The 22,713-nt window shown below is 43.4% G+C and overlaps 1 protein-coding gene across 1 annotated transcript in view; it reads left to right on the forward strand.

Annotated features, from left to right (window-relative positions):
* Positions 1–22,713, forward strand: part of sema6bb (sema domain, transmembrane domain (TM), and cytoplasmic domain, (semaphorin) 6Bb) — a 59,695-nt gene that overhangs the window by 10,624 nt on the left and 26,358 nt on the right. The window contains exons 5-13 of the mRNA XM_076088575.1: positions 4,877–4,975; positions 6,408–6,498; positions 7,070–7,189; positions 7,728–7,816; positions 8,615–8,832; positions 16,209–16,340; positions 16,952–17,101; positions 18,465–18,644; positions 21,312–21,452. Coding sequence (XP_075944690.1) covers positions 4,877–4,975; positions 6,408–6,498; positions 7,070–7,189; positions 7,728–7,816; positions 8,615–8,832; positions 16,209–16,340; positions 16,952–17,101; positions 18,465–18,644; positions 21,312–21,452 — 1,220 coding nt within the window. The remainder of the gene's footprint in view (positions 1–4,876; positions 4,976–6,407; positions 6,499–7,069; positions 7,190–7,727; positions 7,817–8,614; positions 8,833–16,208; positions 16,341–16,951; positions 17,102–18,464; positions 18,645–21,311; positions 21,453–22,713) is intronic.

Below are 22,713 nucleotides of genomic sequence, written 5' to 3' on the forward strand. Positions count from 1 at the left end.
AAAGGCAATTCCACATAGAGCGCTTTTAAAGAGCAGTTGGGCATCGTTATAAGCAGCACTTAGCGAGATTGTTTGATCAATATTGCGTTGATCGTGCTCCCTGAGGAGCTCAGGGTTTTTCAATCGTCCAACCCAAATGCCTTTACGGGGTTGGACACTCAGAAGATTCAGTTTCACAGCCTATTTGGCTCCCAAGTTAATCAATTGAAAACACCACATGTGGAGTCACTTTCATTCCATGTGGTTGTGTTGTTTTTCTTTTGCTTCATATGTAATAAAGTATCTTTTTTCTGTGCCTTTTAGATTCAAGACAATGTCTATTATGAATTATTTGTGGTGATTTCATAAATGAATGCAAATTTAAGTTTAAAATTTAAATAATTTAATTTAAATATTTGTTTTTTTTTAATCAAAGTTGCCCCACACCTGGGACATTTAAATTCAAGGCCGATACCGACTGAAATAACTAGTACGGATGACAATGGGGCCAATCTATTTGATTCTTACACGCAACCATTCATCATGACATGTATTAATCACATTGTGACAATTAGCCACCTTTTTCTCAGCAGGTTGTCAAACAGAGAGCTGTTCAGGGGTGATTGGGGTTAAGCGCTGTGGTCAAGGATTGAGTGGCATGTGTGTGTGTGTGTGTGTGTGTGTGTGTGTGTGTGTGTGTGTGTGTTTGTGAATGTCCGGTGTGTTTCCACCAGGGAGTGGAGCTCAGCCGACCCCACCATCTGCAGGTCTTGCTACAGGTCGGCTCCACCGCTGAGGCTGCCACATGGCTGACTGGCCTGGAAAAACTCTGGTTTCCTCTGTTTCCTCCTTTCTGTCTCCTCTTCCTTCACCCTCTCCTTCTCATTATTGCGTCCTCATATCTCTATTATTTCACTTTCCCTCCCTCTCTCCCTCCCTCTGGTGTCTGATGTTTGTTTGTGATGTGGCCTGTGGTGTGTTCAGTCAGAATTACCATCAAACTGAGAAGAAGGGTCGCTGAGGGATGCGGATAAGCTTTAACATGCTGAGTAAGACCGCAGCACTCAGAACAGCACATTGCTGCTAATTTGGTACCGCTGTTAATTTATCCTCCGCCTACATGCGCACAAAACATACACTACTCTCCCGCTTCCTGTCATGGAGCGTCACTCTGTTTTCAGTCAAAATTGTGCGTCAGGGATTTTTCTGGGAATGACGAGCCTGTTGTTAATGAGTGAAGATGAGGGCTTCGCCAAACCTTTGTGAGTGTGTATTGTGTATACAGTAGATGTGTGTGTGAGAGTGAGTGTGTGGGAGTGTTCTGGCTTGATGGCGGCTCTTGGCAGAGCAATGCTCTCTTCTCCCTGGTCGCTAACATCAGGGGACTAGCCAGGCATGTAATGGAAACTTTGGAGATTTAGAAGAGCAGCTTGCTAAATACGAGCCCCTGATGTACTGCCTTAGATGGCTCCTATCGTACGATCATTACTAAAACAGGTCATCATGATAAATTAAAAGATTTTACGAGAGTATGAAACATGCTGTGGTTGCTCCTAAAACAGGAGAATGAGCAGAAGATTTTACGACGTATGCACCTGTTTTGTATTTTGGTGAGACCAAACAGGGGAATGCTGATTGTAGCCGGAGGTAAAAACCCCGTGTTGGTTTAAGGTATTTGGATGAAGCCGCATCATTAGGCCAAACATTGAACGCAGGCTAAGGCCGAATGAAAACGTTTGTTTATCGTCTCAGACTGAGGGGTTAAGTTCCGGACAATAGATAAAAAGCAGATGCAGAATGTGGAGCCTCCTCAGTTTTAATGGTGTCTGACTGCTGCAGGTTGTTTTGAGCAGATGTGTTGTAGCAACAGAGAACTTGTTGCCGATCCTCTCACTGTGTCTGTGTGATCGCTTGCATTTATGTTTCTGTGTGTCCATGGAAAACATCTCTGCCTTTGCCGAGAACCCAAGAGGTGATGCATGCACTCAGCTCGGTCCACATCTGCAGAGTAGAACTAGCCTGGCAAACCTCTACCTGAAGAGCAAAAGACTGATTAAAAACCTGCTGCCTGCGTAGCGTCTAGTTTTTAAAAAAAAGAAGCAGATCCATGAATGCAAACTTGCCCACAGGCACATATACTGCACACACACTTGTGAGCCATCTCCCCCTATGGTTTCACTTCTCTTCAAATCTTCCCTTCATTCACAACTACGTCCATACTCGCACTCGGGGAGTGTGCTCCTGTGTAATTCATCTGTGCTGCAGATTAATTTTTCAGAGCAGCTCTGCCGCTGTCAGTAAGAGGAGCGGGGGGGGGGGGGGGGGGGGGGGGAGGTGGAGGTTGAGGAAGAGGAGGAGGGCTGCAGTCATCTGGGTCCTGGGAAGGCTTGCCAGCCAGGACAGGTGGCGTTTTGTCTGGAGTCTGCCCAGGGAGCGAAGGAACAGCAAGAGGGAAGGAGGCAGAGAGGAGAAGAAGGAGGAACCAGGACTTACAAGATTTGGATTTAAAAATAATTGTTTAATTCTGTGATTCAGTACTTGATCCTTTGTAATTGGTTTATTTCTTTTAAATGTGGAAACAATAGTAAAACCCTAATCCTGCTGACTAAATCTGGCTTTGAATTACAAAAAAAGACCCACACCTGGAAGAGGCAAATTGGTTCCTTGAATAGATGAATAAGGGTTAATGAAAAGCATGTATGCAGCAGCGGATACATTTTGTGGATGTCTGTAAAGTGCCACTGGAAATCAAAACTCAATAGTTGAAATGTTTTTTCCTGTCATGAAACGTTTCATTTTCTGTGTCCAAGCGAGGCCAGTGGTTTGGCTCTTCGAAGTGTTTTTACTCCCCTCTCTGAGAGGCAGTTGGACTGGGTTGTTATTAAGAGTGCTTCATCTGGCTTTGTGATTACAGCTCTGACCAAGCTGACACAATGCAACAGCATGCAAATGCTGTGCTGTGATTCTACACACACACACACACACACACACACCACACACACACACACACCACACACATGAACACATGCACACACATATACTGTCAGCGTCGCTCCGCAATTTGTCACACGGTGCTGCGCCATTAGAAATTTACACCTCACACTTGACACAGCCCCTGCACCCCGACAGACACACACGCACGCACACACACACACACACACACACACACACACACACTCTTTACACTCACACGAAAACACGAAAACACGAAAACACTTCCTCCTTTTTTTTGCTGTTGAAAAATGAGAACCCAGCAGGGAGTGAAGTGAGAAGGTGGAGGGGTAGGAGGGTTGGGGGTGGAGCATCTGGAATAACACTCACTCGTCTCTCATATCGCTGCTTCCCCTCTGATCTCTTCCAAACACACAAACACACACACACGTACACACTGTCATGTCACATACTCGCTATCACCACCACCGCTTCTGCTCCAGCCCTACTTCTCTTTCCGATGAGATCAGTGTGAGTCGTGGTCTTGAAGTAGACCCCATCTGGTGTGTGTCTGTGTGCTTGTGCGTGTATGTGTGTGTGTATGTGTGTGTGTGTCTGTCCGTGTGGCAGAGCTGGTGCCACCCTGGCTGGGACATTTGTAGTTTGGGAAGGGGGTTGCTGGCTGCTGTCCACCAGTGATCTACTGTACTGTACATCGCCACTCACTCTACACACACACACACACACACACACACACACACACGGACGGACGGAGGACTCGGCCTCACAAAGACAAAAGACAGGCTTTTTAAAGTCAAAGGTCGTGGTAATTCCTGCAGATTCGCTGTTGATGGATTCTTTGTTTGTTCATTATCATGTTACGTTTTGGTGGTAAAGCATTTGTGCTTCCCAACCTGGGGATCAGGACCTCACAAATAGTCCTGAAATAAATGTAAGGGGTCACAAGATGATAAAAGTAAGAACAAAAAAAACTTTGGTTATACATACAGCTGTACAATTCTACAAATCAATCAACCTGAGAGGAAAGAAATACTATTTAATTGAACTGCTCACAACTCCTATCAAAGTTTTTATAAACAAAGTGTACATATTTTTGCTCTTTCTTTTCCTTTTTTAAACAAGTCAAATTTATTTTTCCTACTTTGCATCTATATCTCAATCAGATATATAGGCATACACATGTTGCAATCGAATGTGTGAAAACTAGTTTGCAAGCGAGCACTGAAGTCTAAACTGTGTGTTAAAAGTACCAGTGCTGTATTCCCTGTATTGTGTGATCTTAACAGCAGTGTAAAGTGTTCATCAGAGGTTACACGTCTTTAATCATTTCTACCATAAACACACTGGCTATACTTTTGTCGAGGCAGCAGCTTAACTTGAAAGTCATTTTTCTCAGTTTCCCTACACCAACATTTATTACTTCTTTGGCACTCTGGGGCTAAAACGGCTATTAAGTCATGTGGTGCTTACACGACTTCTCATTTCAAAGAAAAAGCGAGGAAGAATGAAACTGTGACTTTGGCGTATTTAGTCATTAAGCAGGCTTCATGTAGTCGGACGCCTCACGGTGGAGAAATTAGCCTTAAATCTGCTGCTTGTTTGAAAAAAAGACCTGGTTGGAGGCTGGTTTGGATTACCGTCTGTCAATCAGCAGTGTGTCTACCGCGTTCTGTGTGTGTTTGCATGTGTGAAGAGGGTAGACAGTTGAAGTCTCTGCAGGCTACGTTCAGACTGTATCAATATGATTGACAGCGTTAATGGTGTGATAATTCCACACGTCAGGCAACCGAGAAGCTTCATTTCACAGAGCGGTTTTGGATAATCACTCTGAAAAATAAACTCAGTTTTTCCTCTATTCACTCCATCATTTTGCCTTTATTCTAGTCACTTTCACCCCTCCTGCATATTAAGCTCCCGCTCTCTTTATTTCTCTCTTCTCCTGCAGGATGAATGCCGTAATTTCATGAAGGTGCTGCTCAGCAGACAAGGAGGCCTGTTTGTGTGTGGGACCAACGCCTTCAACCCGCTATGTGCCAACTATACTGTAAGTACGTCATAATGATTGGTCTGACATCACTGATAAATGCCTTATTCTTCCTAAACAGAGGCCTCGCTTCCGAAACACAATCAGTACGCCTGTTCAGGTGAAAATTTACAGCTTGATTAGAGCTGTTTGTTCAGCTACCGAGGCGGTGTTGACTTCCTCCCCAGGACTTATTTATCCCGGTTGTCTGGCAGTTCCAGCGCCTTCTTTCCCTGAGATACAACAATTGTTATTTGTCGGTGGTTTAGCTCTGCGGTCTGCCGAGCTTGTTACCGTTGAGAGTCTGAGACGGATAATCAAGAAGAACACAAGGAGGTTAGAGGAGGAAGAGGAGGGTGGAGAGACTTCTTTGCCTGGTTCCATTTCTTTTGCTAGTGGTTAAGAAGGCAAAGCAGTCCCCCCCCCCCCCCCCCCCCCCCCCCCCCCCCCCCCCACACACACACAGTTGGAAGCAAAGCTTTAGAGACACCAGGGTTAAAGCTATAAATGTAAGCGTATGAATGACGTGATTCAACCAATTAGTCCTCTGAACGTTTCCTCCACTCCAAAACATATCGGTCACAGTCTGAAGGTTTGTATCCATTCAGCTCACCTGAATTCTCCGCCATGCAGCCAAATGCTCTCCACTTCCAGAACCCCTTCCCTGTCTCTCTCCAGCACAGTAACGATTTCAAACTTGTGGAAGGAAAAACTACACATGAATATTAATCATCGATTCGGCGGATTTCACTTCATTCTGCGAGAATATTAAATGAGCGATGAAGACAGTTGAGTTGAAAAAAAGAGAAATAGAGGTGAGAGAGAGAGAGAGAGAGAGGATGAAAAATATCCCTCCTCCATCAAAGGCTTCTTCAGATAAGTGTTATTTTCAGTCGCTCACGTTTCAAACATGGGACACTGAGATGTACCTGGCCCATTATCTGTCAGCCGCTAATCACATTCTACAACAGTGCATAACACACCTGTCTCTCCGTGATAGGCTGTCTGTTTCTCTGGGGACTAGTTAGCGATGCTAGCAACTGTTTTATTTATAGCTGGTTTTTAATGAAATGACACCTTTTCAGCCGTGGATGAGAATTAAACTGTGCTGTTGAAATTGTTTGCGTTTGGCTACCTTTTAAGCGTATGCGTTTGTAAATGTGTGTGTGTTTATAGAGAGAGACAGATGCAAAAGAGAGATTTCACAGTGTATTTATGTATAATTTTATGTGTGTTTTATTTATGCATGAGAATGTGACTCTTGTTGTTGCTGCTTTCGCTAATTGGCACCAGTGAATCATTAGTTTGCACTTACGGTAACACTCCCTAATTGTCATTCTCTTTGTGGCTTGTTTTCATAATGCTGCTGGAGATGCATTCATATTGTTTGCTGATTGATGCGCCCATCTGTGTGTGTGTGTGTGTGTGTCTATATGTGTGTGTGCTGTAACAGGGAGACACTCTGGAGATGGTCGGAGACACGGTCAGTGGTATGGCGAGATGCCCCTATGACCCCAAACACGCAAATGTAGCTCGGTTTGCAGGTAAGACCCTCCTTTTGTTTTTGTCGTTACTTCCTCACCTGCACGTGTGGATCAATATCATTGTTGAATGTCATTGACTAGCTCAACAGAATGGAGCAGTTTTTCAGTTTTACTCATCAGTTTTGTTTACTCCATCAGATTTAAACACTCCGCTATAATATAATCAACAGTGCTCTGTGGCTGAAACTGTAGGGAGCCATTACTGCTCAGCCATCACGCCATTATCTGATATTAGCACAAAGTAAAAATGTGGTTTCTCTGGCGTGGGAGGGCTGCTAAGTTGCAATTATGCTGCTGCAATTATACTGTTGACTGGTCAGTCATGTTATGTTTATGATGCTGGAGGACTTTCATAAAAACGCAACCTTTGCGCCAGCTTCATTGTTTGTGGTTATGCTGTTGCTTTGGCAGGCTGTCCTACTCACTAGTGTTTCTGTGTGTGTGTGTGTGTGTGTGTGTGTGTGTGTGTGTGTGTGTGTGTGTGTGTGTGTGTGTGTGTGTGTGTGTGTGTGTGTGTGTGTGTGTGTGTGTGTGTGTGTGTGTGTGTGTGTGTGTGTGTGTGTGTTGTCAGAGGGAAATCTGTTTACAGCCACAGTGACAGACTTCCTGGCCATCGATGCGGTGATCTACCGTAGCCTTGGGGACAGTCTCGCTCTGCGCACCGTCAAGCACGACTCCAAGTGGTTCAGAGGTACCTACAGACAGTGTGTGCGTCAGGCGCCGGTGTTTTCAGTGTGTGTCCTCATCACTTAGCAGCACGCCCGGATCGATACATGTGTCAGTAGCAGAGGGCTGAGTCAGCAGTACTCTGACAACTCCATGTTCGGGCCACTGGCCACGAAGCTGCCAAACGTACTGCTCCTTGACAGAAAATCCACATCATGGTCAAACCCAACCATGACAATGGGACGGGAAAAGAAGACAGGACATCAGACACACAGGTTGTTGCCGGTCCCGGGTGTAATAGCGCCGAAATGCAAAGCGTGAAACCGAGTTCTCGGAAACATCAGGGAGTCATAATGCGCTTATTGTTTGGTGTGAAATCCCCTTTCACCATGTAATGAAATTAAGCGTGGCCTGTGCCTCTTTCTCACTGCCCTCATGTTACCTCTGTGTCGTGGGAGTGAATGATGCATTTGCAAATGGAGACACTGTTTGCTGTATGCTTTCTCATGGTCCATCTATATTTCATCAGACATTTTTCCCTTTCTCTCCCTCTCACAATGTAGAGCCGTATTTCGTCAGCACTGTGGAGTGGGGACCTCACATCTACTTCTTCTTCAGAGAGATAGCCATGGAGTTCAATTACCTGGAGAAGGTATAGAAGTCATTCTGATGAAAGCACGTCCTCCTTCCCCTCTGAACTCTCAGTATTTACACGGAGGAGCCGCTTGTCCATTCACAGCATCGTTTGAATGGACTGTGGAGGATGTGTGATTAAAATGCAACACCATGAAAGCAAATGCCGCTCTAATATCTCTCTGTTGCTATTATTTGAATGTCCCACCGCTACGCTGACCTTTCCTCCTTGTATTTGTTTGTCTGCATATCTAATCCAACAAATCACTGTCTGAGTAAACAATTCATGTCTCTGTTAACCTGAGAAAAGCCTTTTTTTTGGATATATTTTCTGCCCTTACCAGAGCTGGGGATACATCTTTATGAAAAATATCAGCATCAGGATCTTTTCTAAGGAATTAGCAATTCACATTTGGGGAGAAGTGCTTGCACAAGGTCTCCATCTTTGACTTGTTTACAGAGAGCAGAGTAAATGGTTACTTAAACAGCATCACCGTTGTGTGGATGAAGGTGTTCAAAGAAGCAATTTTAAGATGCGCATGACATTTCTATGAATAATTTATGTTAGATTTACCTTTATAAAACAATGATCTGACTAAACAGGGTTTCCGTATTGCAAATAGCATGCAAATGACTCTGTAGAGATCAACCTGATGTTGAAAAGACCTTTTAAATAATGAAACCCAAAGCTTGCTCCCCAGCTAGTCATTGTTAGACCGTTATATGTGAGCTTTAAGATGCACCTGTCAGCATGTTGTAAAAGTATTGTCATTTTTTATGCCCACACCTGCTTCTCTCTGTGCCTGACCACTCACAGGCGGTGGTGTCACGTGTGGCGCGGGTGTGCAAACGCGATCTGGGTGGGTCTCAGCGTGTCCTGGAGAAGCAGTGGACGTCGTTCCTGAAGGCCCGTCTGAACTGCTCCGTTCCCGGTGATTCCCACTTCTACTTTAACCTGCTCCACTCCACCAGCCCCATCATCAGGATGCACGGCAGGGACATTATCCTGGGGGTGTTCTCCACACCGGCAAACAGGTACAACACACGCATGCTGACATATATACTTGTAAGCAAGCTAAAGAGCACACAAATATGACTTTCTCACTCTCTCAAAAATGTGCACACATGGACAGACATTCAAAATCAGAATCAGTGGTTCCCAACTTTTCTGTCAGTTGTTCTCCAAAACCCTGAACACCGCCATCTTTTTTTAACTGTTTACCCGTTACTTTTAGCTAACTATTTGAACAGTTAATCCATTACGTTCAGCTATATTTTACCATTTGTCCATGACTGAAGCTGTTTCAACTGTAAGCTAACTATTTTTAACCATTTATTCATTATTTTTAGCTAACTAACTTAACTTTCAGTCCATTACTTTTAGCCAACTATTTGAATCGATCTATTTTAGCTGTTTATCCATTCATTTTAGCAAAATATTTAAACATCTAATTTATTACTTTTAGCTATCGAGTGCCATATAGTCCAGTTATATTTGAGAGAAGGCAGACATCTCTACAGCTGGTATCTCCAAAACTAGCCAACTCATACCAAAATAATCTAGATTGATAAATAGCACCACAGCTAAGAGGAAAAATTTGAAGTTTGGGGTGAACTGTCCCTTTATTATCAGGATATATTTTTGTATTCAAATTGTAATTTCTCTTTTTTCAAATTGCTACTCCTCAGACACTACTATTTATTATTACTCCACAATCTTTCCACGTACCCCAAAGCAAGTGCAGATCCTGGTTGGCAATCCCGACTCCAGATCAATAATCAACCTGTCTGCCTTCAAATACCGTATTTTCCGCACTATAAGGCGCACTTAAAAGCCTTTAATTTTCTCAAAAAACGACAGTGCGCCTTGTAATCCGGAGCGCCTTATATATGGATCAATTGGTTAATTGGTTGATCCATACTGGTTGTACACGGCGCTCTGTCAAAATGTTCCAGTACGACTGGTAAACTACAAAGCCGCACCGCGGTAAACACCGGTACTGTGCTTACTCCTAGTCCAACACCACTTGTGTGTATAAAGACCCCAAAATGGCACCTTTCAAGAGACACGCTTACGACGCTATTCTATTCTATGCGCCTTATAATCCGGTGCGCCCTATATATAAAAACAGTTCTAAAATAGGCCATTCATTGAAGGTGCGCCTTATAATCCGGTGCGCTTTATAGTGCGGAAAATACGGTAAGCCTTATTTGTGTGTATGTGTGTGTATGTGTGCATACGTGTGAGACTTTGAGGGCTAAAGTGGAGGGATTTCATTCCCAATCCTCTCTGGAAAGAGAAAAGAAGATTCAATCAAACCAAGAGTGTTTTCTCAAGAAACACACAGCCGTAGAAACACTTCTTGACATCCTTCCCATGGAGATTGAGATAGACACCCAGTGTGAAGCAGCACTCACACGGCTCACCCTGGAAATTTAGTGGACCACCATAGTTTGTTCCTTCACCTATGAAGTCGGAAAGAGCAAGGCGTCCTACGGGCCAAGCAAAGCTCCAGAGAAATGAAAGAAGCTGTGTGGAGGTACATAGGTCACGATTGTGGGGTACCGAGTAATTTAAGACACGTGTGATGCCTTCATTGAGGACAAAAGGGTGATTTGTTGAAAGACAAGATTAAATTGAAAAAGGGTGAGAGGAGAGGAGGGATGCTGCGTTGTAAATGGGGGATTACTGAAGACTGTGGGTATTTGCACAGCCAAAGACAACACAAACAGCAAACCAGAGAGACTGAACAACAGAGAGAAGGAAGGAGTAAATATTTATGCGAGCTGCACATACAGGATAACTCGGATCCTTTTGATGCATTAGATTAGAGAAGCACTAATGCTCTGAAGTGAGTGTTGAGTCTTAAATTTTCTTTCAGTGGGATGAGATAATTCGTCTTGCTGCAAGTGCAAATAACCAAAACAGTTGCCCTTGATTCCTATGTCTCGTTTCAGATACAGTTCGAGTAATCTACTTATTGTGCGTCATTGAAATACTGCTTTTTTTTGTTGCTATTTTCCAACATGAGCCAGAAAAACGTGATCCCAATACTAAATGACTTATTAAGAGGAACATTGTAGCGTGTTTGTGGGGACATCCTTCATGTATCCTTTGCATTGCACAGGGATAAACATACTCGGCACACTTTAAAATAAGGCATTGCTACAGCATATTGCAGTCTGTGTGGCTCAAATCATATAACATTATTCAGTATTCACCTTAAACTGTCTGATGGCCGTGGTAGCTTCTTGTGTCGGGTAGTGCAAGACATTGAAGCAAACGTATAGAAATACTTGCCTGCTATTTGACTCTGGTCTGGAATCAATACAGTGTCTCACTTAAACGCAGCCAGCAGCATAGCAATCATCTGACAGTGGTCCCAGTATAATACCCTCTCTATTATTTTAAGAATAAAGTGCTATACCAGTTGCAGGACAGTGTCTCAAAGCAGTGGGCTCCCGGTAAGAGACAGGAGAGAAAGAGGGGAGGAGAAAAAAAGAGATAAAATGAGGGAGTAAATGCGAAAAGAGAATACAGAGAGGAGAATTAAGAGGGAAGCGGCAAACAACAAGGGGGAGAGATGGATGTGCAACTCAAGGACGAGGAAGTCAATAATGGACAACACGTGCATCCCTCGCTCTCCCTGAGATCTAAAACTGTTTCATCAGCTGCATCTTATCTGCGCATTTGGAAGGACGACGCTGCGAGACAGAGCCACTGCCCGCAGAGACAGATGGATGCTTCGCTCACACACTCCCACTCTCATACACAAACACACACGTGCACAAACACACTTACAATGGTTCCCAGATAACAGCATTTGCGGCATGCCACCGACGAGAACCAGCTGAACACACATACACACACACCCCTGCTCGGGTAAACTGCCACGGAGTCCTATTTTAAATAACTGCCAGCCAAGAGAGAGAGAGAAAGGTTTAGATGGATGGATAAGGAGACGCGTGATGGAGGAAAATAATCACAAAGAGAATGAGAGAATGTGTGAGGTGAGCTGCAAAACTCCCACTGGCCCCGTGTGGCCCACTGCGGCACACTGGCTTAGTGCTCGCCAGACAAATTGCTCTGGCTGGCTGCTTGCAGTGAAAACAGCATGAAGCAGGACCTGGGAGTGGAGGAATAGCCATTCTCTCCTGCCATTTGGCCCTGGGCAGCATATAAAGGACTGTAGTATAGGAATAACCGGATGAAATCCAAGGTTTAACAGGGCCCTCCCGGAGTGTCCCCTGGACTCTGAAGTTACTCATCTCCCTCTGTGCCCACATACTCCAGGGATAATTTTACAGCCACATACCAGCTCCTCAAACGTTATGAAGTTGCTTTTGTGGGATCCTTCAGTCTCCACTTCCAGAGTCTAAAATCGCCTCCAGTTGTCAGTTCCTTTGCGCATCCATCTCTGAAGCCCCAGGCCCTTCCTCTCCAAGAGGGATGAAAGAAGAGCTCGGATTTCCTACTAAGCATCTCCTGCACTCACACTCCTGATGCTCGGGAGGTCAAGGAGACGTAGGGACCAACAGCAAACTGGAAAGAGGGAGAATAAAAATATGAGACCATTGGGGAGAAGAAGAGAAAAGAAACTACTTTCTGCTTTATTTAGCAGCTCAAATAAGTGAGAACATGTCGGAAGAGAAGCGGCGAGATGTCAAATGGAAGGCTTACATCATGCTGCACTGGACTGGTACTGAAAAACAAACACTTCTCATTATTTCTTAGCTGTTGTTTTGGCAGCTGAAAATGTCTATTGCTGCTGGAGCAGACTGACGTGGGCTCATTAGGCTTAATGGAGCCATGCAGGAGTGCAAGGAAAACATCCCATGCAAAGTAAAGTAAATCTAGTACATCCTGAGTGGGGGAGGCCGCGTTTGGTTTTGGCTGTAAAGAATCCCATGTGACTGGGTCAGACAGCAGGATGTCCCTCTGGGAAAAAAACGGCAGTGGAGGAGAAATGAGGAGGACAAGGAGCAGGAGGAGAACAGGTTTACTGTGCCAGGAGAAGTGTGACACTAGGGAGGATGCACAGATATGCAAGCTAGTCTCCCCCCAGGCCTGCACAAGTAGAGAAGGCAGGGGATACATAGTTAGGTATCTAGCTAGAGCTTGAGAAATGGGTCTGGGAAAGGAACACCACGTGTAGTTGACAGCAGAGCCATGTCACAAGGAAAATACAGAATTCCCTCAGGGACCTGATGTGAAAAGGCCAAGGGAAAGTAGGAAAAGGGTTTCTGGTAGAATAAAATAAAGAAAAAGGATGACTGAATAATATTACAAAATTAAGATAAAGGCTAGAAGTTCAAGAGGTGGAAAGAAAAAGTCTCATAATGAAGGCCGAAGTTGAAAGGTTGTAATTTGAAACTTTGTGATACAGTTTTGATCGTAGTTATGAGTCTATATTTATATAAATATGTTTAATTTTATATTAAAATATATACAGTATCTTTGATGCCTCCAAGACGTTTTGACATTTTGGAAATTAATTAATTTGCTTCTGAATACTAATTGTAAGTCTTCAGTGGTTGCCTAGTAATAGCACGACAAGACTTAAACAAATCACTGCTCCCAGCCAAGGAATAGTCTGGCACATAATCCCTTGTAAAACTGCAACTTGTTGTTTCTTTACTCCATTTAAATCCAAGTTCATTAGTGTGATATAAAAGTGCTGGTGGGCAGATTTGTTTTGCATTTGGACCAATTCTGGTTGTTAGCTAGCTTTTTTCTTTTTGTTAGGCTACTAGGCTAAGCTAAGCTAAGCTAAGCTAAGCGTCTCCTGGCTCCAGCTTTATATTTACAGTTATGAGAATATTCTCATTTAAATCTTGGCAAGAAAACAAATAAGCGTAGATTCCAAAATGTTAAACTATTCCTTTAAAAATGCCAGCGGATTCTTGTTTTACTGAACAAATAAAATACATTTTTGGTTGATTGGTTTATTCCATCGTGGCGGTCAAACTCTATCTGATTTTGCTGAAAAAAAGGTAAAGAAGTTTATCTGTAACCATTCTGTATCCATACTAAGTTTGGTTGAAATAAAGTCAAGATATTTAATTAAGTAAACAAACACAAAAGCCTTGATACAAACTTACAACAATACAACTATAACATATACAATGACTTGCTCTAAAACAGATAATCAGTGTGTTGGATTTCTGACCTTTAAATCTATAAACGTTTGAACAGAAATGATATAGCCCCCATGTGGCTAATTGATACCCTATTTCACAAGGCCTTTACTTTTTATATTTACGATGAGTGTGCAAAATGTAAAGTCTCTACAATTTATCAGAGTTAAACCCCTAATTACAGCTTTGAGATTAAAACTTCCCTTTCTTCTCCTCTTCCTCGTCTGCCCCTACGAGGCATCATCATGTGTCCGCGAGGACCGAGCGTGTTATTCCAAGCTCTCAGAGAGCTTGTTAAACAGTGAGGAAGTACTTTAGACTCCGCAGCAGTCCTCTCAAATGGACACGCAATGCATCTTCCCTGGACAGCCTGTCACTCAACCCTAGTGAAGGAGAAAGAGTAAAGGATGAACAAATGCCGATGGAGAGGGAGAGAGGGACAGGCACAGATTTGAAAGTAAACAAAGGAAAGTTGCCTCAAGTGTGCAAGGCGACTGAAAAAATGATGAAAACACATTATGGACTAGCTAACGAAAGCAGGAGAGACTGTTACAGAGTGAAGATGAAAATAATTAAGAAAATTCAGAGAGAAAAACAGCCCAAGGCCTTTTGGCTTCCTTCTGCCAGACACACAGCCCTACACGGGGGCAAACCCAGTGACCTGCAGGGGGTTGGATAAGGTAGAGAAAGGAAGCCAAGCTGGCACCGATGCAGAGCTGGCAGACATGTCACACATAACATCTGGTGCTGGCGGTCATGAGAGAGACACCGTATCGTCCACAGATATGCCTGCAGCTCCGCCACGCTGGCCGGGGTTGAGTCACATCCCTGCCTATGAATGATAAGTACTGAGGGAAACGGCGTGACCTGATCAAATGGCACATCAGGAGAGCACGGCTCCCTGCTGCAACCGAAATCCAGCCTCTGGGCGCTGCCTTCCCAAACAAACCCTTTTGTGGCTTTCAAAGAGGCACTCGACAGAAACACCACTCAGCATCCCGAAGGCTGTGCTGCACAGACCCTCAAATCACTAGTTGGGCGTTTATTTTTCTTAAGAAAGAAAGAGAATAAGAAGGCCAGGACCAGATGGGTATGTGTGGGATTTTTTTGGAGCAGCAGGTTGCAGGTGACTCAGTCTCCCAGGTTGTTTCAGTACGTGTGTATCGCTAAGGTATTAGCACTTAGTCACTAGCTCTCACACCACGCACACCATTAGTCATCGAGGAGGACACATTCAGAGCAGAGTTGAGTCTCGGTGCATGAAGCATGGGATGTTTTTTAAAACTCATTCCTTATCTCATCCTGACACTGCTCTCTTTATTTCTCTGTCTCTGTGGTGCTTTCTCCAGCCAAAGCATGAAAAAGTAACATCAGGCTCGAAGAAGAGATAGTGTGTGTGTGTGTGTGTGTGTGTGTGTGTGTGTGTGTGTGTGTGTGTGTGTGTGTGTGTGTGTGTGTGTGTGTGAGCTATGGACACTTCTTGGAACAGATGTTCTGTTCCCTGTTGCTGAGTTCACGAGTAGTTAAACAGCCTCAGAGGTGCACCGGGCTTTTTACTGGGATGTGTTGATAGGTTTACAAGAACCCCCCCCCCCCCCCCCCCCCCCCCCCCCCACACACACACACACACACACACACACACACACACACACAAAGGCAAAAATATTCAGTGACTCATTTCCTATTTCGTTTTATATTCCTGGAATTCCAGCCAAGATCTTTTCATGTGTCAAATCGAGCTATTGCATCCGTTGCCTATCTATTCTTCGCCCACGGAGATGACAGCGTCTATATTATCCAGTCTTTCTCTTCATCTCAGTAACAGTTTCCTTTGTGTTCAAGTTTTGAATGTCAAATATATGAACAGCCCAAATCCAATTTGTCATCTTCGCTGGAAGCCTGTCCCTTTCTCACACTCACAATTGACTTTCTACATTTAAACTTATTTCCTTTTCATGTTTCACAGTCTATTTTTCAATCTATGTATTATCTACCCTGTCTTTTCTTGTTCCGACACTTATTCTTTCTGCACTTCTGTCAGAAAGTATAGCCCACTTGACATAGGACTGACAGTCATCTTGTGTCAGTTCAAAGTGTTTTATCAATTGACGGCCTCTGTCTCAATCCACCTCTGTCTCACCCGTCTGTCTCACCTCTCTGTCTCACCTCTCTGCCTCACCTCTCTGTCTCACCTCTCTGTCTCACCTCTCTGTCTCACCTCTCTGTCTCACCTCTCTGCCTCACCTCTCTGTCTCACCTCTCTGTCTCTATAGTATCCCCGGTTCGGCGGTGTGTGCCTTCGACATGGAGCAGCTGGCTGGGGTGTTCGAAGGGAGGTTTAAGGAGCAGAAATCACCCGAGTCCATTTGGACACCTGTTCAAGATGAAGTCATCCCGAAGCCAAGGTGCAGATGGCTGTAATCAATTAATGCACCAGTATTCAGGCTGTTATCAGAGGACTGTATTATGAACAACCTGTCTTCAATTCACTCATTAGCTGTTCTTGAGAGGTGTGTTTCGCAGGTTTCCGGGTGTGATTTCATGACAAAATGAAATACACACCGTGCAAGCAACAATGCGTTTACTGTTTCACCACTCGTGAAGATGCTACTCTTTTTAAAAAGTTTTATTTACACGGCGATACAAGTTGATTATACGCACATGTAATGTAGAATGCAGGAAGATTATGCACATGATATTACAGCCTGTAGATGCTTCTGAATATTACATGGCGGGAGATTCGTTTTTCACAAGGATACAACTGATCTATCCGCTAATCTAAAGACACATCTCGTGCAAATATTCCATCACTTGCCAAATACTTCAAACATGAGGTTCTTTTAACGAAATCAAATCAGTCTCTTGATAAAAAGTGGTATGTGTCTGAATGTGAGAAACTCAGACAGGCTAGACTACTTCATTATATAACCATATCTTTACTGAGGACTGAAGTAGTCATAAAAGAGGATGCCTCTGTACCATCTGCTAAACATGTGCTGAAACTTGTTGTCCCCAGACCCGGTGGCTGCGCTGTTCAAGGTACCAGGTTTAATTCCTCGAACTCGTTCCCCGATGAGATGCTCAACTTCGTCAAGACCCATCCTCTGATGGATGAGACTGTCCCGTCACTCGGACAAAGACCCTGGATTGTCAGAACCATGGTCAGGTGAGACAGGCAGTCAAACACCAACCCTGTCTCCTAGTAACATATCACGAGGAGACAGGGAACGTTGAATATCTGACAAGTTGCAAAATGTTCACATAGAACATATTTGCAAAAAAAATCATTGTTTTTCCTACAATATAATATTTAACTAAAGTATTATTGAGGTTTGTTCATGCTTATTTTTAGGTTTCTTAAGGTTGGGGAAAGATTGCGGTCTTGGTTAAATATTGAAAAAGGGTGTATTTACTTTTCTTAACATTTACTGTAACAGAAACCATGATAATACCCTAAATGTGATGTTGTGAATGCCAACCATTCCCCCTGACCACCTCTGAATGACTTCCATTCAGTACTAAAACTTTGTTACATTTGAACGTAATCCAGGCAGCAATTACCTTTCCATCAAGACATATTTAGCAAAACATAATTTCTTTACAAAAAAGGGTTTCTGGTAAGTTTTAACTATCAAACTATGCATGCTGGGTAGTCTGCCAAATGTGTTTAATTTGATGGGATAAGTGAAGACTCTACAGGAAGTTAATTCATGATTTCAAGTGATTTTATTAGTTCTGAAAGGGTCTGAAAATGAAAACAAGAAATTTTTATTTTATTCAACTTAATTAGGGGGACCGCCCCATCCTGGCCAATTAGTCGACTAATCGGTCGTTTGGGTCTTAGTCGATTGACGACTTATTTTGTTGAAACTTGTTGAATTGTTTTCAGTGACAGCATTGCAAACGAACACATGGCCTGTCTGTTTGGGCTGTGAACGCCGTCTGTTGAAGTTAAACTGGTTTGGTGTTAAAGCCTCTAGTAGCAGGCAGCAGCTGTAGCACATCAAGTCTCACATAAATGCACGCGTGCCTCTCTCTCTCTGTCTGTCTGTCTCTCTTTCTCTCCACTACCATATGTATTCCCGCTGCCGACCAGCCAGCGGGGGATTATGGGGACTGGATGTATGTGGAATATTAAACAGCCGGCACAACATGGCTTCTATTGTCGTCTACACGGGGCTGTGTGTAGTTCAGCAACACTCTGCTATTGTTCCAAGGCCGGCACATTTACTTGACTGATATTATTAATGACTCAACGTTTGCCGTAATTAGTTTATTATGCAAATTTGATGAGCAGTTTCTTCTCTGTGGAATTAATTAAATTTTGCAGTGACGCAAGAGAAAATGGCACATTATGATTTAAATACACAAGAGTCTGTATTTTACACCTAAACCCATCACTTATTGCACTTAAATCATACATTTGTATCTTAGAGCTACTTGATTACATGCTTTTATCTTTTATGGAAGAAAAGTCCCAAATGAATCTCACAGCTCTGTGGCATTAATGCAGTGCCCTATCTCTCCAGGTACCAGCTGAATAAGATTGTGGTGGATTCAGAAGCCGGGCCTTATAGAAACCAGACCGTCCTGTTCCTCGGGTCGAGCAGAGGGACCATCCTCAAGTTCCTCATCATGCCCAACCAGGACAACACCGTCACCAACAGCAACATCTTCCTGGAGGAACTGGAGGGATTCAACCCCGATAAGTAAGACGTTAAAGCTAACAGACAGGAAATGGAGAAATGTTTTGCACTGTTAAAGGAACAGTTTGAACATTTTTGGAAATATGTGTATTAGCTTTTGCTGCCGAGAGTTAGATGAGAAGATTGATACCGCTCTCAAATCCGTAGGTTAAATATGAAGCTACAGCTGTCGAGCTGAGCTTAGCACTGGAAACAAGGTTAAACAGCTAGCCTAGCCACGTACCAGAACCTCTAAAACGCACAAATGAATACGTTATCTACTTTGTTTGATTCCTAAAAGTGTAAAAACGTCACATTGGGACTTTTATGTGTGACTATTCTTTTTAGTATTTCCTGGGGTCATGTTGTCACTGTGAGGTTGTTACATAGCGTGTTAATTAGAGAGCTTTAGAGGTGCTGATTGGTTTATTTTTATTTTCAGAGCCAGGCTAGCTGTTTTCCCTTGTTTTCAGTCTTTATGCTAAGCTAAGCTAAATGGCTGCTGGAGGTAGCCTGTTGTGCAGACATGAGAGTGGTGTCAATCTGTCAGCAAGGCAAACAAGCGTTTTTTCCCCCCAAATGCAAAACTATTTATTTATGGCACAAACTTGTGCAGTTAGAGAGCTTGATGTAAAATAGCTCAAGACATATACTGTACAGCAGGGGAGGGGAGGAAAGGGTTAACTGACATCCGGGGTTGATGTATACACAGCGAGGGGAGCTGGTGCTGTGCTACGCCTAGAAAAAGAGTTGCAAAGAAAAAAAAAAAAGGCATGACATGTCCTGGAAACATGATGTGTCCTGAATTATGCAGAAAGCCTCACCTATTCTTCGAGGGATGCACATAATTGTGCAGGAGCTGAGAGGATACAACCCCATGCAGAGAATACAAATAGGGCAAACAGAAAAGAATAAGATTAAAGGCTAATATTCATTATCGGGAGATCCGAACATGTTCTAATGAGGTGGAGAAATACTGTAGAATGGCATTAGGGCAAAAAAAAACATCAGAAAGTAATGAAATGATAAAATCGCATTATCCTTTTAATCTTGACCAAAATGACCTCTTATATTCAGTCTGAAGCTAAATCATATTCAATATCTGGATCTTGACAAAAGATTGGAGTGGGCTTCTTGTCCCGCTCTAATTAGCATTTTGCATGAGGCAGGCAGCTTCCAGGTTTCATTGGATGCCCACCACTACGTAATGAACACTGGGTACAATGCCTTTTCAATCTTCATTTAAGCTTTTGTTCTCTCTTGAGATGCAGTGTTCCACACGGTGGATGGCTGCAGGGTGGGGGAAAGACGATTGTCACACAGATGCAGGAAGATTTGGCTGGTGATTATCTTTCACCAGGGCTAATTAGAGGCATTTAAAAAAAGAAAAACATGTTTCTAAACACTAGCTTCCTGTCATGGTAATTGTGCCCCCTGATATATATACCTTTTGTTCTGCAATAAGGGAGAATAAAGGATTATTTCTATAACCAACTAGCTGGAACACACTTCCTCCCTACAGTAGAGTCCGATTTACTCGTTGAAATACTCAACTTCCTTTCTTTCCCAACCCCACCAAAATATGCTCACCAATTTGTGCCTCAGCTTATTTGTTCAGACTTGACAAAATGAGGTGATGGGAGGTGAAAATGAAGGGACTGTGTGATGAATGAGCTGCTCTGGACTGGAGCCAGTGTGCGAGGGATAATTTGGTGTGCATGGTAAGCCCAGCACGAGGTCAGTGACAGTCCGGCTATCGCAGCAGGCACCCGGCCAATCAGGAGCCCGAGCACAGTCACATCAGGTCTTTTTTTTACCCTTTTATGCTCCAGGCCGGGCCAACCCCAACCTCACCTTACATACACAGACAAAGAGATGCCTTGTGCCCTGTAGTAAACCCCAGGGAACACAGGAGCAGGGCCACTAACACAGTCATCTTTTAGGAAGTCAGCACAGAGAGAAATCACTGCTTTGTGATTGGCCGGTTGCCATAATGAACCTGGAAACGAGATAGACACATCACTAATAGAGCCTGTATCTTCTCCTAATGTCTCCATCCTTCTGATCATGGTTCTGTTTTTCGTATTTTCTTCTCATGAGTCTCCCGTCTTTGTTTCTCTTTCCTGCGTTGGTTGTTTATTGTATTGTTTTGCTCTCCCTACATATCTCCCCCTTCCTTTCCCCTGCTTTTCGTGATATAGGCTGTGAAGAATGGCTCACAGCTTGGCTTTAGCAGAATGATAGATTCTTCCTAATGACTGTGGGTCCGCCACAATGTCATTACCATAAACCATCCAGATACAACTGGTGCATGAGTGCACATGTGCATAAAGAGGTATAAATCCGCTGCACGGAGGCAGGTCGGTGCCGGCTATCGTAGCTCTAAGTGGCAATTAGATGCGATTCAGCTGCTGGCTGCCGTTTTTTGATGACCAGCGGACCGCTCGAACCTTTACAATCAGCACAGTGCATATTTGGATCGACAATGTCACATCTGGCTCCACGGCCACCTCTCATCTCTTTCCCTTTCATTATGGCCTTTATTTGAAGAGCTGTTTATGTTTGGTTCTTTCGTGAGGAATGTTTTTTTGTCCTGCTGAAATGCTCAGCGAGGTCAGAGGTTTAATGTGCAGTCTCGGTCTGGTAATTGAAATGACCTGATGCATTTTTTGCATTTTGTGTGTGTTGCAGGTGTGCTGAAGACTCTCTGCAGGCCAGGCAGCTGTTGTCTCTGACTCTGGATCGGGTTAGCCACACTCTGCTTCTCGCCTTCCCCTCCTGTGTGGTCAGAGTACCAGTGGCACGATGCCAGCTCTACTCCCGGTGCATGAAGTAAGTCTGCACCAAACACTGTACGTAGGGGAACTTTAAAAGGCTGCAGGGCCGCATAATAAGAAGCGAGGGGACCTTTCAAGAACAACAAGTGTCCTTGAGCATGACACTGAACCTCTGCCAGCTCCGAGGTTGCTGCTCTGTAGCTGACCTGAATTTTTCCTGCAATGATAACCACACTACAACTTAATAACAACTGTCACTGTGCCCTTGAGCAAAGTGATAATGTGTTAACTGCCTTATAATACTGAAATGAGTCAAAATGCAATAAATGTGCCAGTAAATTCTAAATAAAAGCTGTTAGTGTAATACTTTACCATTAAATGTAACGCTGTTATTACCTTTGACTGCAATCTTTATTTTTATTATAGATACACCATCATTTTAACAGATAATAATAAAAGTAGTTTCTGGCAGCGTAAAGCATTATATGGTAAATAAATGACAATAATAAACGATAATGAAGCTTATGACAATAATAAGCACGTAACAAATCTTTTATCCATATAAAGAACCTTTTACATTTAATTGTAACAGGTTCTTTTTTAAGCTGTTGTGTTTTAAAATGTTTTCTTGTTGCTTTTCTGATGATTCATTTAATGTAACGCAGCAGTCTGTAGCACTGTGAATAAGACCGATTACCCCCCAGGGACAATAAAGTTAACTCTGCACTATAATAGTTGAATAATATTCGATCATCATCAGTTCTAGTACCGTATAAGGCATAATCATAATGAAATGTGTTAATAATTGATGAGATATTGTTTAATATAGCAGCTATTTTATATATTTCTTCACCTCATCTTGCAGTTATAAGATTATCAGAAGCTCCAAGTGAAGTTTGGTATTCAGGCAGTTTGCCAGAATGAATTTGTTTAACGGAAACGGAAGGTGCAGCGATACCCTGAGTCCACTAATCCTACATAATTAAACGTAGAAATGCATATATTCAAAGTAATAACGTCTCACCTGCATACACCCACACACAAGCACCACGATACAGACTCCCTCTCCCTCGCTGGCACATTTACTGGGGTCTACTGACACACTAACACAAGCCGGTGCACACGCCAGCACGTCAGGCGCGCAAGTGTGTTCACTGAACCAGGTGAGTCACACAAGCGTGTAATCCAGAGCACATTAGGAAACGCTCACGTCCTTCCTGAGGTGCATTTAGTTTGTGAGTGTATGTGTTTAGATCGGAGACTGAGAGTTAATGTTTTGTATGTTCGAGATTTCTTAGTCACGCTTCAGCAGCTTC

This window comes from Anarhichas minor, unplaced genomic scaffold, assembly GCF_050575085.1.
Source record: "Anarhichas minor isolate MPS153535 unplaced genomic scaffold, ASM5057508v1 ptg000010l, whole genome shotgun sequence".
NCBI classification, from domain to species: Eukaryota; Metazoa; Chordata; class Actinopteri; order Perciformes; family Anarhichadidae; genus Anarhichas; species Anarhichas minor.